This window comes from Centroberyx affinis, unplaced genomic scaffold (genome assembly GCF_046629955.1).
Source record: "Centroberyx affinis isolate AG114_WGS23_722 - 3 ecotype Tasmania unplaced genomic scaffold, CSIRO-AGI_Caff_v1 ptg004626l_1, whole genome shotgun sequence".
Lineage (NCBI taxonomy): Eukaryota > Metazoa > Chordata > Actinopteri > Beryciformes > Berycidae > Centroberyx > Centroberyx affinis.
Genome location: NW_027282232.1, coordinates 21,936 through 39,065, shown reverse-complemented (window position 1 = coordinate 39,065; position 17,130 = coordinate 21,936). Strand labels below are relative to the sequence as shown.

The window sequence follows — 17,130 nt, the reverse complement described above, 5'->3', positions numbered from 1 at the left end:
GTGCTGCAGGGAGTTAGACTGCAGATTCTCAATCGGGAAACCCGGTAGGGACACTTCAACAAAATACAATGTTACATATAATTACATATTTGATAGTTCTTCTTTTAATACATATATGCACAGATTTTTTTTTTTTGATTCATTCATGTTCAATTAAGTCATTTACTGTGTGTTGAAGGTCCATATTTCCATATTCAGGTCCTTTATGTAGGCTACGCTATACTGATACAGAAATGTCACCAAACAGCTGGTCTAGGGTCTCCTCTCCTAACATCTATTACGGAAGTAGTCAGACGGACAAGTGTATTTACTGTGGGGGAACCTTGTACTTACCCTATAATTACTGTGAACATGAGGGGAACAAGCACTGCTCGATTATACAACCTGTACACATTGTACTTACTCCATAACTACGTCACTGTTCCCTGTAATTATTTTTTAAGTATGCTGTAATTACAAAAATAGTTACCTCTTAATTCCCAGACTTTTTGTTTTGTTACCCTGTAACTACAGCATTGTACCCATAATTATCTCATTAGTACCCCATAATTATGAACTAGTTAATTAGCGGGCTGTAATCTAAAGCATTACCTAACATTTTAAGAACAGAACACACCCAAGTATGACACAAAGACAAGTGACACATAAAAGGGATTTTTATATATTTATTTTCTTCCAGAACAAATAAACCCATAACACCTGGGTTAAATATAATCATCAACATGTCAGTCTGGGAGCCACTTCTATGCTGCCTATCCTCAGGACTGTTTGTGGCTGAATGATAACTGCAAAAGACAAACATACAGCAATCAGTTTTGTGGACAACAATGAACAGTTTCTGCCTGCTCTTTACAGTGAAAACAATGAAGACAGTACAATGTACTGGTACACAATTCACATTAATGCTAATAGCAGCACCAATATGTGTCAACAACAGGCGGTCCAAATAGAAATGTACCACATACATAGTGAGCATAACTAGAATAGCTTCTGGTCAGAATGATCTACTCTAATTATCTACCCCTGACCAATCAGAGAGGTCCAGAGTGTCATTCATTCAATTGTAAAACCATAAGGGTAATGAATAAATAACTGGGATCATCATTACAATAGACAGAGACAACCTTGGCTTTGCCTGAGCGCCCCAAAGCTGCAGGCAGTAAGGCCTTCCATCTCCAGTGAGCCCATCCATATTAAAAGAAGCATGCACTCACTGCACTTTAGATATTCTATTATTATTTGAGTATTACTATCAGCACTTCACACAGTTGGAAACTTTTACCTTTGTTTAACAATGATTGAAACGATCTAAATGCTATGTTATTGTATTTAATTGTGTCGTTAGGAAATGAGGCCTTATGAAGGGAACTTACTTCTCTTGCGCTGGTATCTGTGTCGCTTCCAGAATCGCATGTGGACCTTGGGCCAGGACTCCGTTTTCTCTATTACAGTTGCCTCGACTCTCACCAGGTCTTTTCTGTACAGTCGGAGGTGGGGTGGGGGGCAGTGGGTGAGTAATGAGCAGCAGTTCAAGCTGGACAAGCCAACCAGAAAGCAGCTTCTATATAGTACTTGAACAATATAACTATAATACTATAGTTTTACAATACTTATACTTACAATAGAGAACTGAAGTCTGGCAGAATTTTTTAGGCTGTAAATTTAACATTTCCGCCATTTGGTGTATAAATAAAATAAACGAAATATATAAGAACAGTTATCATGGAAGATTGATGTGATAAGCTAAATATATAAGAACAGTAACAACTGTTCCATGCAACATAAAAACCTTAATAATCTGAATGTACGACACAGTTAGGAGATGGAGCTCTGGCAAATGAAAAACATGCGTAGACAACAGGTAAAGGAAATCGTTCATCAGTGAAATTGTAGTCCACTGTCCTGCTTTCCTCAATGATCAACATTTTGCTTGCAAAAACTGACATTAAAAGTAACTAAAAGATACAAATTCACAAAGGTGATGCTGGTGGATGTATTTTAACCCCTGTAACAAATGTAGTGTACCTCCTAGATATCTGTTCAACACGGCCCTTATTTTTGGCATTTTTAGAAAAGCCCATTCATTTTTTTTTTATTTTGGACTCCACACCAAATGGCAGAGATGCTAATTTATGGCATGCAAAATGACACAAAATAATGACTTCAGCTTATGGGCTCTGTAGTTCTCTTCATATCAACAACAAACTGGACTGACAACACACTGTACAGAAGAGGACAGAGTATACTGTTCTATTTGAGGAGGCTCAGGTCGTTCAAATTATGTAACAGGCTACTCAACATGTTCTACCAATCAGTGGTTGAAATGCTTGCTCTGTTCTAGACTGGTAAAACTAACTGGTTAAAAGGCTGGCTCTGTTGTAGACTGGAATAACAAACTGGTTAAAGGGTAATTCTGGATATTTTTCAACCTGGGCCTTATTTTCCTTGTTTTACCATCATGCCGACTGATTGAGAAAAATGTTGTCAATTACTCCACTGAAGAGTTACGTTCCTTTCAGTTTTCAGGGAGTGCTGCTCTCCAATACAATCCAATGGGGCAAAGAGATACTCAAACAGTCGAACCCAAAAGCACCCAAAACATGGTCTTTTCAACACAACAACACTACACTGCAGTTACATGTCTTGGGGGTGGGATTGAACAATAGATATTTGATATTTGTTGGCATTGCTAACACACTTCCTGGTTTACTTTGCTGCCTGCTTCTTCTCCAGTCTTCTGCAGCAGTCTTCCGCCGCATTTACGTCATATCGGAAGACGTGGAAGAACAGGATTTTTTTTTTGCTACAATTTGAAAGCATTCCTGCGTTTTACTCATTGGAATGCCAACATCCAAATTCAAATGCATTTATGAATTTAAAATCAACCATTAATGAACTGCAGCAGATATTGCTCACTTTAAGTGTGTAGGGCTGATTGTATTACTGCTGACATCAGTGAATTGCTGACATCAGTGGATTCCCTATTTTTAAACGCTTGTGTTGACACACGGCAATTTGTATTTATGGTAAATCCAATATGACATGAATGCTCCATCACAGTACTTGAACTTTCTACTTGCTAACTAGCTCACGCTAGTTTGACTGTTTTGGTTGGCCCCTTTGGATTGTACAGGAGAGCAGCGCTCCCTGCAAACGGCAAGGAACATAGCTCTACAGTGAAGTAACTGACAATCAGAATCGATCGGCTTGATGGCAAATATAAGAAAATAAGGCCCAGGTTGAAAATAACCAGAATTATCCTTTAAAAGGCTGGCTCTGTTGTAGACTGGTGGCTGGCTCTTTGCAGGGCTGAACCTTGGAGCCTGGGAACAGTAGCAATCAACCCCTCCCCACCAAACCAAACATGCTTTGAGAATTACATATTAAGTTTTCAAACACTGAAGTTCTAGGGCATTGTCATTAGTGTTGGTGGTGGGAGAACAGCAGGTATTACCCCAGAAGAGGCCTGCCAATAAGTGTGAAGTCTTCCCCTCCAACCATCAGCACCTGCAAACAGAAAACAAAGATGGGGCAACGCATGCTTTGATTCACTGTTACTGGCCAACTCGACAAAGAAATTCCTCCACGTTTAAGTTACAGCTGTTTAATTACCAGTAGCGTCCTCTCCGTTTATAGCATTCATATACACTACATGGCCAAAAGTACAGCATGGCATGGACAACTGGGTCGTTGATGTAGTTAGAAAATGTTACTCTCCAAAGCAGAAATATCCAAACACGCCGCACCCCTCCGCAGCAATCGGCCAGATGTAATAAAGTGTGAAGGGGGCTGGGAACTGGAGGGAGCCGCAAATTTCTGCCTGTACCTTCCCCTTTTCATTTTTAAGGACCTTGTACTGACTGGGGAAAAACTTTATCTTCAGTTCGTGGAGGGAGATGGGAGAGGCTGGGATGCAGCGTTTACCCAGTGTTTCCCCGAGAATTCTATCTTACAGCGGCGGCACGGTCCAGGGGAGAAACACTATAACAGTTACTATAGATAGAATTCGATTAGCGTCATCACGATTGCCGCAGCCATATTGTTGACATAGCGCTGCAGCTGTCAATAAGTGACAGCCTAGGTGCAGCGCTAATAGAACGCTAGCCACCGTTAGCGTTATCTATTACCTATTGCCTATTACCGTTTCTGTTGCGTTAGGATCTATTACAAAACAGATGGCGTCATGTGTCATACATGGCTGTAGTAACAACAGCAATAAAACCCCGAGGTTAGTTTCTATGCCATCCCTACCGTCCGCAGACGTGAAGGGAAAGAGACTGAGGATCTAAGCCCGCGCAGGAGAGATGTGTGGATAGCTAGGAGAAACAGGCGAAACCTTCAGCCAACTCCTCACAGCAAATTTGTCTGTTCACATTATGATGAGGTTGAGGAACAAGATGCTCTCAGCATGCGTGCGGCACCAAAAAAGCTGCAGGAACTAAGTGACACTATCGAGTCAGGATGGAACAAGATCTTTGTGGAAGGTTTTTAGCACCTTGCTTAATCCAGGCCTTGAAGAATTCAGGCTGTTGTAGAGGCAAAAGGGGGGTCCTACCTTGTACTATATAGGTGTACCAAAAAACAAGCACACAAGTTGTGATAAGCCGTGACCTATTAGGCAATATTAAAGTGATGGTGGACTTTGTTAGTACCTTGAGTTTTGTAGCTTCCTGGCCATGATGATGATCACTTTTTTAGGCGAAAAAAAAGAAAGACTCGTTTTTTATATATTTGCAGAATCTGCTTTGTCAAAGTCCTGTCTCCCACCTTTTTTTGCCTGTTTAGAATTATTGGTAAAGGTACTATTTTCTTCGTTCTATCGGCATAAGTTTCCTCCAACCGGATTTCGGTGTTACACGTGTTCAAACTGAAAGGTCTAATAAACATAAAGAAAGCTTACTTAACCACAATTCAGCAACATGGCTATATGTTGTCAGAATCTGCATTGTTTGCGTTCGTTTATGTGCTAGAAGTGGATTTATGGAACTGTTTGGAACCCCCCTAATTTGGAATGCTGATGGCCATATTTATCCATTCCCCCCCCCCCCAACATTCACAACAGTCATGTCAAAATTGCTATCATCAATCTCTACACTACCCACCGCTAACACATAAGGTAGACTATTCACCATTACTGTATCCATACCTTCTCCATTCGGATCCTGTCTCCGCACTCGGCTTCTATGTGGTTCTCAATCAGGATCAGGTCTTCGTTGGTCACCTTCCACTGGCGACTGGCAAAATGGACCACTGCAAACAGCCGCCCAAAGTCCTCCTGAGCAATCAGACCGTTCACTTTCTTCACCACAGCTGAGGAACCAGACAAAAATAGGCTTCGATCTCAAATGCCATTATGAATTATATACATGTTTTCAGACAACTGCGACCCCGGTATTTCCAGGTGCACTTGGCAGGGACCACTAGCACTGGCAAGTTGAGAACAATGCATACTTGAGTATATAATGACTAAAAAATGTGTTTGGGGCTGCATGAAAATATCTCAAAAAGTTTGAGATATCCTGCTAACTATCCTGTTTGAGGCACGGATTTGCACAAAACTTGGTATGAAGGTTGGTTATGGGCCAAGGAGGAACTGATTAACTTTTCATGTCGATTGCGGGATGCTGTCAGACATGGCAGAGGTCAGTGCTCTACTGTCGAAAGTCTTTCAACTTGCTTCACTATAATTGATAAAAGACTTGACTTTGAAGTCTCAAGTAATGAACACCAAGTCACTTAGAATTCAGACAGATGACTCGAAAGTACCTGACATTTTTTAAATTAAATATTTGCATGTTTCTAGATACTCAGACACCTAACGGTGTCAGGCTGCTCATCTGCTATAATTGGCTGGTATTTGTGCCAGGTGATGTCACCACCTGTTATACTCTATGGAAGGTGATATCACCTGGCACAAAGACCAGCCAATAGCAGATGAGCAGTGCAGTACCCTACTTTTCACCATTGGGTGTCAGGCTTCACCACAGATTTTGGTGGGGTTTGGTTACTCTTTAATAAGATATGTTTGATGTTAATTCAATGTCCAGATTGGAGTATCTGTTAAGTACACTGTATGAAGTTGGGAGTAGAGGAGGTGTTGGCTGGCTGATTCTGACCTGCATGCTGCCTCTGCTCATCCTCAGGACTGATGTATGCCACCTCTGGCCAGGGCGGCCTGGACAATGATGTCTGGGGAAACACACTGATAACAGAAGAAGCAGTCAGCAAGCCACACACACAAAGCTGGAAAATCAAGTGCCAAGTGTATCTGTGGGAAGTGTGTGTGTAGGAACCAAGTGTGTGTGCAGGAAGCGAACTGCAGTGTCTACCAATCCCTGCCAGCAGCGAGCCAGTGGAAGTCATCAGTACAGTAGGCTAATGTGCCTAATTTTACATTATTTTTTGCTTTAGGTAGAAACTAGTGTTGTCACAATAACCAAAATGTCAATAGACCTCATAAGTTGAATGACGTCAACCTTGCCCAAATATGGCCGGTTCCATAGTGATTTCTCTATGGGGAAAATGAATAGGGTTTCACATAATCGTCTCTATCATAGTCTATGTGTAATGCAGGATTTTCAAACTTGGTGTGTTTTTTACATACGTATATTTATGTCTCTAATGGCACTAGATCCATTGATTTCTGTAACCGATTTCTAGTCTACATAGTATTTTTGATTAAAAAAAGCTAAACACTTATAATTTTGCGTCACCTGCTGGCAACGGGCTTCCACTCTGAGTCTATGCATTGCTTAGAGAGAGAGAGAGAGAGAGAGAGAGAGAGAGAGAGAGTTTTGAGAGAGGAATAGGCTACCACCAGCTGGTGATGGTAGCCTACTCCTCTCCTCTGAATTATATGTGCTGAAATGTTTAGCTTGTTGCTAGCAAAAATACTACTTAGACTAGAAAACGGTTACACAAACGGACCCAGTGCCATTAGAGACATAAATATACGCGGTAAAAACAGACCGACCCATTAAACTAGACTGTGACAGGGACGATTATGTGAAACCCCATCCATTTTCCCTGCAGAGAAATCGTTATGGAACCGGAAGTCCATATTTGGGCATGTGGGCATCTGACTTATGAGGTCTATACTACTTCAATAGTGTTGCAAAAGATTTAATTCAGTACTTAATTTCATAAACATTCAGTACTTTCACACAATATGTTCTGCAAGCTGAAATTCCATTTCAGCATCACCTCTAGGGGGCAAATACATGTGGACTGGAACAGACGAATAGACAAAAGAGGAGGATTAGAATAGACTGGCTTCAGTCTGGCTCTTGACAATGGAGTGGACTGCAGCAGTTGGAGTCAAACAGCTGAAAACATTGTATACACAACCGCATCAAACAGACCACGTCTTGAACTGGATCCCAGTCAACCTAAACTGGTTGACAAAACTGGTGCCAGGAGCCTAATATGGAACTAGACTATTTCACTTATAGAGTCGACAAAGACGGAAACCCAACCAAGATCAAAACCCCTGTGCAAAGGTTGCTACAAAGCTGTCAAAGTCAACTTTGGTAACACATTGCTTGATGTTTTTTCTTTCTTTGTTTGCTGTGGTAACGGGTAGCAGTAATGAATTTTTAAATATTAGAATTGGCAATGGTATCAAAATTCTGATATCTTGAAAACACTAGTAGAAGAAACATTACCTGGATGGTAGGTTGCTACTCTGAGAACTCTGGAGACGAAGAATAGCAGGAAACAGGAGACCTTCAAAAAAAGAATGATGGAAAAAATCCCAAATGTTCTGTTCATGCAGCTGTAGGAAGCTAAGCTTGTATCATATCTTAACTGTATGCTCACACTACAAACAACACAATCAACAAGTCACTGGAAGGCCATTCGCTTCCTTTAGAGCTGAGCAACCAGGGAAACTGGGCCAGTGTGTTCACAGTCAGCTGTAGTGATGGGTTGATTCACAAAGTTAACAATAATCAGTCTTCCCACCACTAGTTGGCCGAGAAAATTTGGCCATGGTAAAACTTTTGCGTCCATCAGCCATCAACAGCAAATCGGATTTCCATACTTCCAAATAATAGTTCCACCTGGCAAGTGCAGAATTTTTGCATTATGACCCCCTAAAAATGGTATGTGGGACTATTATGTCAATCGAAGATAAGCAGTGTGATTGCACTTTCTGCCTATTTGCTATGGCCCTACCTCCTGATTATCAAAACGTCTCAATCTGACACTGGGGCATTTCAGACAATATAACAGGTTGACTATAGTCTCACATACCATGTTCATACCATGTTCAGGGGGTCATAATGCAATTTTGGGTCAACACCTAAACATAATTATCAAAAAGTCGAGGTCCTGTCTAGAACATTTGTATTTTTCCAAGAATTCTAAAACATGAGGCAAAGAACACTCTAAATACAGAGGAAACCTTCTGTTCGAAAGAATCGTTCCCTGACAGCCCACGAATAAGAAGCTAACTTCAGCGTCGTGAGCGCAAAGGCGAGTAAAATGCTCGCTATAACCTATGAGGACGAGACACACACTCAAACGAGCTACGCATTCCATTCCATTTCGAAGCAGCCAGATCAGCTGCAGTGATAATTGTTTCTGATTACTGTGTAAACATGGTGTCCATGTCTGTCTTTTCCTTACGTCTGGTGGGAAGTGAGCAGCTGACAGGAAGTTAGCTATATGTATAAGGAACTATTATAAGGCTTCTTGTAGAACAATTTGACATATTTTGCAAAAATAGAAAGCAGAAAACCAGTCCATACCACTGTGTTTGGGTATGTTGCAGCATGTCCTCCACATCTCTACACATCTTCTCCTCAGCGCCATTTTGATTTTGACAGGAAGCTCTGGTGTTACACTTTATAATGTCCCCTAACTAACAAACACTAGCGGTACGTTCAACAGCTGCTTTCCTAAAGCAGTCATCCGGGTCAATCAAAAGGACTGAGCACATAAGTGTTATTTTCTGCCATGATGACATGCAGACCACTTGTTCTTTTACTGTAGGCTTATGTATAGTAGAACTTTATGGGATTATATGCATGAAAGGATGGAAAGTAAAATTTCTTATTGAATTTGGTGTGATGGAAGACAGAAACACTGAATAATAATCATTTTAATGGGTAAATTCTTAATTCATAAAGCAAAATATCTGAAAACCCAAACTGCTCACCTCCTTCGAATGAAAAGTAAAATTGCAGACTTACAGTCTTGATTTGTTTTTCCTTTTTCCGTCCCTTTTTCTTTATTCTCTCACACATTAATCTAAACCCATTTTGTTTTTGTTTATTGTCATCTCGGTCTTTTGAACTGGATTGTACAATGGACATAAATATGCCTTGTTGTTTGTAAAATGCTCAATAAAAACATACACAAACAAGGATATTGGCCGGCTGTGGTATTGCAACTACCTTACTAGAATGACGTAGGCACTGCATTGGCACTTGGGCTACTTCTTCTAGCACTGGCATCCAAGCATTAAGTTACTGGCACAGCTCCATCCAGAGGTGATCATCCAGACTCTGAAGAGACAAAATGGCGACCACCATCAGCACTCAGCGGGGACAGGTACATCTACCGTATGGTTTCTGTGTTGTTGACTTAACTTTATGTCAGAAGACATTATGGTAGGGAAGCTAGGTACTCATGCTAAGCTAGTGCGTCTTAATAACGTCACCAAGCTAACGTTACTTAACTTAAGCAACGTAACAAAAACCTGCGGTTAACTATCTAAAAACATTCACAATTAACAATGATATGTAACATTTCACTTATTTTGAAGCTTTGGTAGCTAGTGGGGAAATTGGGAAATAACGTTAGCTTAATTTAGTCTGCTAATTAACGTTAGCTAATTGCTACAACTAGCGCAGAAGCTAATGGGTGGATTAGCTAGCCAGTGTTGGCTAATCACTCTACGCGTAGTAACTATTATGTAAAGTTGGCTACTGATTCGACGACATGCAAAAGCCTTGTGTGGCTATTGTTTGAAAATGAGCCGTAGATATGTTTGTCATAAGTCAGTTAAACCAAGTTGCTTAGCAACGTTAACAAGCTAAATAAGTGAGTTTGCTGTCTGTGTCTGCAGGTGGACTCAGATGTTAGGCTACGTGTCACTAGCAATCTACATGTCTTTGCAGGGGGTTTTAAACTGTTTTCAGGCTGGGTCCTGACCCATTGTTTAAGGCTGTGATTCTCAAAGTAGGTTCCTGCGATCCCCGTGGGACTATAAAGGGGGGATCCCAGGGCATCTCGTTGCTGAGGAATAGTTTAATTTCACTGTAATTTAAATCACTAAAAATAATCAGTAGTAGCCTACAGAATGTATAGGGATGACTGCTGCAGGGGCGTTGTTAGGATTTCAGAACATCCAGGGCTCAGCCCAGAGGAAGTCACAGGATCATAGTAGGGGGGTATGGGGGCATTTATTGTGTTTGTCTCTATGTTAGCATCATTGCTAGGGCTGTGGCAATTATGAAATTGGAATGACGATTATTGTTCATTGTGATAAACAATGTAATTGTCTTTTTCCCAAGGAGAGTGAGCAAAACTGTATCTATAGAATAAAACAACTCAACCAAATTGGTGGCTGCATTTTTATTCTAAAACATGACACATACAGGGGGAAAATGTAGGCACAGTCATTCCCTTAAAATATTGCAGACACATCACCAACAGATAGCAAAACACCAAAAAGAACTAAGCAGTTAAATGATAAACAGCAACAAACTTTAAGTTACTTAAAAATATGACAGATTTCTTCAAACATTGTGAATTTCCTGTGTTGGATTTATACAGAATATAGGCCTATTGCACAGAAACACAGGAGTGCAGTGAATGTTTTTAATTCATCACAGACATATCCCACATTTCATGTCCAGGAAGTACAAAATAATTGCGGTTGCCTCCTATAATTGTGATCAATTATTCAAATATTGCAGCAGCCCTAGTCATCACCCCCTCAGTCATGCTCTCTTTCCTAACACTGTCTATCTCAAACCTCTGTGTCTGGGTTCAGGTGTACATCGGGGAGCTTCCTCAGGACTTCCTACGAATTGCTCCCACCCACCAGCAGCAGCAAGTCCAGTTGGATGCCCAGGCAGCCAGGCAGCTGCAGTATGGAGGCTCAGTGGGCACTGTAGGGCGACTCAGCATCACTGTGGTACAGGTAAAAACAACTCAACAATCAATCACAATTCAACTATCATGAATAGGGTTGGGTCTTCATAACTTCCGGCCAACGTCCTGCGTACCTACACATTAAGTGTTGTACTCATTTTAAGCCAGTAGAGGGCAAGATATCCTATTTAATTTGATTTATTACTGTTAATTGTTTCTATTTCTTATATTTTAGATGGTGACTTATGAAGTCATGCATTTTGGTAAATGTTAACAGTTTTTAGTGTTATTGATTCTATTTTGGTGTATGTGTGCGGTCAATTGTTATTTGTTAAGAAAATAATTAGAGTACAAAAGCACACTTTTATTTAAATTTGTTTGTAATATGGCTTAAGACAAATTACAAGATTAGTTGCACCAAAAGGCTAAACAAGTAACTGCCAACCAAGCTGGAAACCACAGTGCAGCGTGCCAACCTGGGCAGTGGGCAAACACCGCAGACACCGTATCTGCAGGCTGTCTGAGACGAGCAGCATCTCGAGCGTTCGATACTACTGCCACGTCGAGTTCGAGTTTTCAATATACCGGCACATGAACGAATCATGCAACAAAGCAGTGTCTAAGTACGGCAAGGCCCAAGGGCACACGACACAAAACTATACAACCACTCAATACTAGAACATACACTAGGTTGTCATACTAACACAAACAATAGTGTTTATTTTTTCAGTGAAAACATGTCTATCAACTTATCGTCCCTACAAAGAAACAGTAGTTCTTTTGTGGTAAATTACCACAAAAGAAGAGGGGTAAATTACTGCAGGCACAGTGTGATTTGCAGGCTGTCGGCAACAAGCAGCAACTCCAGCATTCAGTACTGCTGCCATGTCGAGTTGAGTTCCAGTATTCAATATACGGGTTACGTATGTACTGAAGCTCGAGAACCTGAACGAGCCGTTCATTTGGGTTCTCAATACATATGTAACCCGTATACTGAAAACTCAAATTTGACTTGACATGGAAGTAGTGTCCAACGCTCGAGATGCTGCTCGTCTTGGACAGCTTGCAGATAGTGATTTGAAAGTGAAACTTGAAAACCCAAATGAACGGTTCACTTAACAATGTACTGCTTCCTAAAAGAGCAGGTTTGAAAGTGTGATGTCTGTGTTTGTTAAGGTACATGGCGATCATTCAATCGTTTAATGAGCTTTGATGGAAACTCGAAGTGGGAGGAACCAGTACGAATCACTACTGACTCGGTATGTTTCAAGCTCGAGAATGATACGTTCAAAATGATTCGTTCGTTCTTTTTTGGCCCAGCACAGATTACGAAAATAAGTCGACGTGGATTTCATCACCGATGCGTCGCATATCATTACATTTTCAGGCTGTATCAGGGCTTCATACAGTCAATGATGTAATGCACAAAGGCAGCGCTAGGTGGCAGCAGTGCTTAAAATGTCCAGCTGATCGACATGCAGTAGACAGGCAAAGAAGACGTTTCCCTAAAGATGGCTAAAAATACCATGGAAAATACAACCGGACCTGCAGGACATTCAAAGAAATTTACAGCGAGACCGCGAGTTTCAAAACAAAGTCCGGGGATTTTTCAGCTCTAAAGCACGCTCTAAAGCCAATAATACAGCAGAGTAAAACCTCTGTCGAATAGAGTGGACAGCACCACACCAACATTTAAAACAAAAGTATCCCGGAATATGTCCTTGGGTAATTGTCTAGTGTGAGCATATTTATGGCTGAGAGATAAAGAAATCTGAAATGTTGTGTGACACAATTGGTTAGGATTTTAAAAGTCTTTAAGTGTGAACCCAGCCTTACCCAACCTCTCTTTCTGTCTTTGTCTTTGTTCAGGCAAAGTTGGCTAAAAACTATGGCATGACCCGTATGGATCCCTACTGTAGGATTAGGCTGGGCTATGCCGTCTACGAGACACCGACTGCTCACAATGGAGCCAAGAACCCTCGCTGGAACAAAGTGATCCAGTGCACGGTGCCTCCTGGGGTGGACTCCTTCTACCTAGAGATCTTTGATGAGGTGATAGGGGTGGAGGAGGCGAATTTGTGTGGGCACCGGGAACTGTCCGATATGCGAGGGGATCTTCTGTGTTTTGTTTATTCCATATTTTATTTGTGTATATTGCATTTTGATGAACATGTTTCACATTGTGTGTGATCCAGAGGGCGTTCTCCATGGACGACAGGATAGCGTGGACTCATGTCACCATCCCTGAAGGCCTAAGAGAGGGCAGCGTGGTGGACGAGTGGTTCAGCCTCAGCGGCAGGCAGGGCGACGACAAGGAGGGCATGATCAACCTGGTGATGTCTTTTGCTGTGAGTGAATTCATGCACACTCAAAGAAAGACATGATAAACCTTTTGTTAATGTACAGACAGATGGCTCATGATAATCTGATTCATCTTATCCTTGACCATATATTACTGTAATTGCTTTATCACTTGTGCAGTAGCAGTTGTGAAATACTTTACACGATAACATTTGGTCACCAGGCTTATTACAGTCATGGTATACAGAATAAATTGTTACACATTAAGATGATAAAATGGGTCATACATAGCTCATGAGTACACAAAAAAGGTCCACTTTCCCCAATATTCCACAAATTTCTCATTACATAGTCTTAAGGAAAAGGTCAGTCTCTCCATGTCATGAATATCGTTTACAAGTTCTATCCAATTAGTCTTTGTTGGAGGTTCTTTCTGTAGCCATTTACATGTTATAGCTTTCTTACTAGCGGCTAAAAAGATCTTAAGGAGGTATTTGTCTTGAACCAGAAGATGATCTGGAATGTTGCCAATGATATGTTTTATTATTGTTATTACGGTCTGCCTGCTGTTGTCCACATTTCCTCCAGCAAAGGCTGTGATTCCGAATACCTGACTGTAGCTGTTTTAATTTACTTGTTTTAATGCAGTCCCATGATGACATGGCAACGGAGGACAGATGTTAGATAGTATTAGATGAGTTAGATATCATGTGATAAAATATATTCAGGACAATAAGTGAAATTTAAAATTGTCTCTCTCTTTTTCTGCCAGTCCATGCCAGCGGGGTTGATGACTCAGCCAGTTGTCTTAATGCCCTCTGTGTACCAACAAGGGGTGGGATACGTGCCCATCGCAGGTCAGAGGCTGGCACGCACGCACACACACGCTCCAGCCCTATACACACACGAGACACACTCTTATTATCCTTATTATTGCCAAACCCCTCATGTCTGTCCTCTGTTGTCATGCTGCCCCAGGAGTGCCTGCAGTATACAACCAGGGCATGGTGCCCATGGGGATGCCAGCGGCCATACCGGCGGTGGGCAGCCAGGGGGCAGTGTGCAGTGAGGAGGACCTGAAGGCACTGCAGGACATGTTCCCCAACCTGGACAGGGAGGTGGTTCGCACTGTGCTGGAAGCACAGCAAGGCAACAAGGATGCTGCCATCAACTCTCTACTGCAGATGGCTGAGGAACTCTAACTGCAGGACACAAGATGCAAATTAGGCATACCAACACACATGCACATACATATGCACGCACACACATATGAAAACATTATGCACTGTGCACAACCCTACCCCCACCTCCTGCACTCTGGCTGCAAGCTAAGCTGTTAGTAAATCACAGAACAACCACACACTGCAGCCATATCTTAGCTGTCACACTGAACAACTAGCTATTGCCCACCAAGGTAGCTTTCTTTTGCTGGCTCCCTCTTTCCCTAACCAGTAAATCAAGCCTCAGCTATCCCTGCTGATGATGGCTCTGAAGCCTGGTCCACATTGCACATCACACAGGGCTTTATTTCAGAACTGGCACTGGTTCCTCAAAGCATTGCAACACTATGTTCACCTTACAAGTCAGTGATTTAAGATGATGTTGGTGCAAAATGCATTTGGGAAACTCATTGCTCAGTCATTGACAGAAGGTCCAGTTTGTTGTCACAGTAGGCAAATTATAGAATTGGCATCAATTTCTTCTGATGGGGATTGTAAAGCTTGTTACTAATATTTGAGACCTTTTACATTTCTTGTTCCCTTTCAACCTCAGGATCATTAAATGTGTTTATAGGGATAACCCAGTTTTTATTCTTAACATTAGATTCTGAGGTTGGAATTACCACTGTATGCCAGATTTCGTCTGATCTCAACATGTAGAAAGCAGGCCCAGGACACTTAAATATGAAATGGGCTTCAGGACACAAGTTCATTTTGTTGTGAATAGTGAACTGAGAGCCACCAGCCTGCTCTCTCCATAACGGTCTGTGTTGAGCTGCTTCTTTATGTTTAATATATAGCTGTATAAATGTAATTGTAACGTAACATTCAAAAGTTGCTAAATTATTGTAGAAGGTATTCAGATAATGTAGATTTCTAGATGATGAGAAGAGAAAGAGGACATAGAATGAACAAACTATTTGGGGAATTATATGTAAATAACAGCCAAAAGAGGTTTTGCAGTGACGGCCTCATTTATATTCTTTTCCCTTGATATATTCTTTTCTCTTTCCTTCCACTTTACTGGGTAACTCCAAGTCATATTTTTTTGCGCGGTTCCAACAAAAATGTCATTGTAAAGTTTTGATATTACTAGTTTCCAAACAGTTAACTAAGGATGTAAAGACATACAGTTCTATATCCTAAGGTGTAGAATGTTTTTTCTTGACTGTAGAGAACTGATATCAAGACATAGTTTAAGAATGATCAAAGAAGTGTCAGGAATTTCATGTTCTTGATGAATCAGGATTTTATGAAGCTATGGCAGCATCTCTTATTTGTTATCCGTAGATCTATACCCAGACCAAAACCCTTCCATCCAAATTTTCTATGTTGTGGTTGAGGTTAATCGGAGAGCTGAACACAGCAGCATGCAGACTAACCCTCTATGATTTCTATGACCTAAATGTCAAGACCCAAACAGCCTACCCTCCCTCCAGAAATTCAGTTTTTCCAACCACTGAGGTTGTATCTGTTGACCCTTTCCCCTAATTGAGCTTTCCATTGAGACCTGTTGGATACAAGGTATTGAATGTTGCTGTCTGCCAAAGGTTTGACTTTAACTTTGGTTATTGTCTTTAATACTTGTATCTGCTTAATCTTACAGATGTGCTATATTTTTTCCATGAAAGATCCTATGCTCTTTATGGTGTGATTCTCTATTCTATAGCTATTGAGATTATTGGTATGTCACAGCCATATTATTCTGTCATGAGAATATTGTGTATTTTAGATGGCTTAATTGTTGTACAGCTTCTGTAAGTCCAACCACTTTTCTTGTTGTTTCCTGATCTTGATTTCCAGTACTTAAAGGAATAGTTCACCCAAAAATGAAAATTTGCTCACCCTGATGTCAGTTTGTATGTCCACATAACACACGGAGTTGGCTAGAGTAGCTCGATGTCAGCCTTCTCCAAAAAAACTGAAGTGGCTGGGAACTTGTTCTTTAGACTTACCAAAAAGGGCAAAAAATGACCATAAAATTAATAATAATCCATCACAATAGTAGCAAGCAGATGCTGCTTTCAAATGCTCAGAAATATTGTAATTATGGCTAGAGTGCGCTTGAACGACCCAATAAAGTGGTAAATACAAATGAGAAAGTTGAATTTTCCATGATACCCAAGATGTGACATTCTCACTCTGTTTTAACCTTAGGTGTCACACACACTCCAGCCACTCATACCTGTACTAAACATTAACATATCAATTTTGACGATGTGATATTTTCGTCTTCATTCTGCTGTTGAAGCTGAATGAAGCTCTGTGCCACTACTTTTATTTCAGGGTCCATTTCAATTGAGACAAGTTTTATTTACAAATTTCAAACTTGGAAATAGGAGCTGATGAGGAGCACAGAGTCTTCTGCCAGATCACTGTAGGGCAACCAGAGATAATGAGGTAAATATTGGACTTTTGAACCCGCAGTGCAATCGTTTGGCAACACTTGGATTATGCTGCATGGTCTTGGAGATTTTTTATGGTAATTTTTGCCCTTTTTCAAACT

General features: G+C 41.0%; 2 protein-coding genes across 5 annotated transcripts; one reads left to right on the top strand and one right to left on the bottom strand.

The window, feature by feature from the left end:
• Positions 1 to 649: 649 nt before the first annotated feature.
• Positions 650 to 8,834, bottom strand: mrpl21 (mitochondrial ribosomal protein L21). The gene is made up of 7 exons (XM_071544652.1): positions 8,751 to 8,834; positions 7,665 to 7,725; positions 6,117 to 6,202; positions 5,147 to 5,310; positions 3,455 to 3,507; positions 1,374 to 1,477; positions 650 to 785 (listed from the first exon to the last, which is right to left on the bottom strand). Exons 1-7 carry the CDS (start codon positions 8,812 to 8,814, stop codon positions 718 to 720), a joined length of 600 nt encoding a protein of 199 aa, XP_071400753.1. The 5' UTR covers positions 8,815 to 8,834; the 3' UTR covers positions 650 to 717.
• Positions 8,835 to 9,426: 592 nt separating this feature from the next.
• tollip (toll interacting protein) lies at positions 9,427 to 17,122 on the top strand. 4 transcript variants are annotated; one of them, XM_071544662.1, is made up of 6 exons: positions 9,427 to 9,555; positions 11,003 to 11,152; positions 12,973 to 13,155; positions 13,299 to 13,451; positions 14,177 to 14,261; positions 14,383 to 17,122. In XM_071544662.1, exons 1-6 carry the CDS (start codon positions 9,523 to 9,525, stop codon positions 14,604 to 14,606), a joined length of 828 nt encoding a protein of 275 aa, XP_071400763.1. In that variant the 5' UTR covers positions 9,427 to 9,522; the 3' UTR covers positions 14,607 to 17,122. The 4 variants fall into 4 exon arrangements, with proteins under 4 accessions (XP_071400763.1, XP_071400766.1, XP_071400765.1 ...); XM_071544663.1 differs by lacking the exon at positions 9,427 to 9,555 and adding an exon at positions 12,280 to 12,362 and having other exon boundaries at positions 11,084 to 11,152; XM_071544665.1 differs by lacking the exon at positions 12,973 to 13,155.
• The last annotated feature ends 8 nt before the right edge of the window (positions 17,123 to 17,130 follow it).

Bases quoted from the DNA above. Each gene is read 5' to 3' on its own strand.
- tollip (XM_071544662.1), top strand. From the start codon at position 9,523: ATGGCGACCACCATCAGCACTCAGCGGGGACAG. The intron at 11,153-12,972 runs GTAAAAACAACT...GTCTTTGTTCAG, and splicing joins TCAGCATCACTGTGGTACAG to GCAAAGTTGGCTAAAAACTA. The intron at 13,452-14,176 runs GTGAGTGAATTC...TTTTTCTGCCAG, and splicing joins ACCTGGTGATGTCTTTTGCT to TCCATGCCAGCGGGGTTGAT.
- mrpl21 (XM_071544652.1), bottom strand. From the start codon at position 8,814: ATGGCGCTGAGGAGAAGATGTGTAGAGATGTGGAGGACATGCTGCAAC. The intron at 6,203-7,664 runs GTAATGTTTCTT...TTCTGTTATCAG, and splicing joins AGTAGCAACCTACCATCCAG to TGTGTTTCCCCAGACATCAT. The intron at 3,508-5,146 runs GTATGGATACAG...TTCTGTTTGCAG, and splicing joins ACAGGATCCGAATGGAGAAG to GTGCTGATGGTTGGAGGGGA.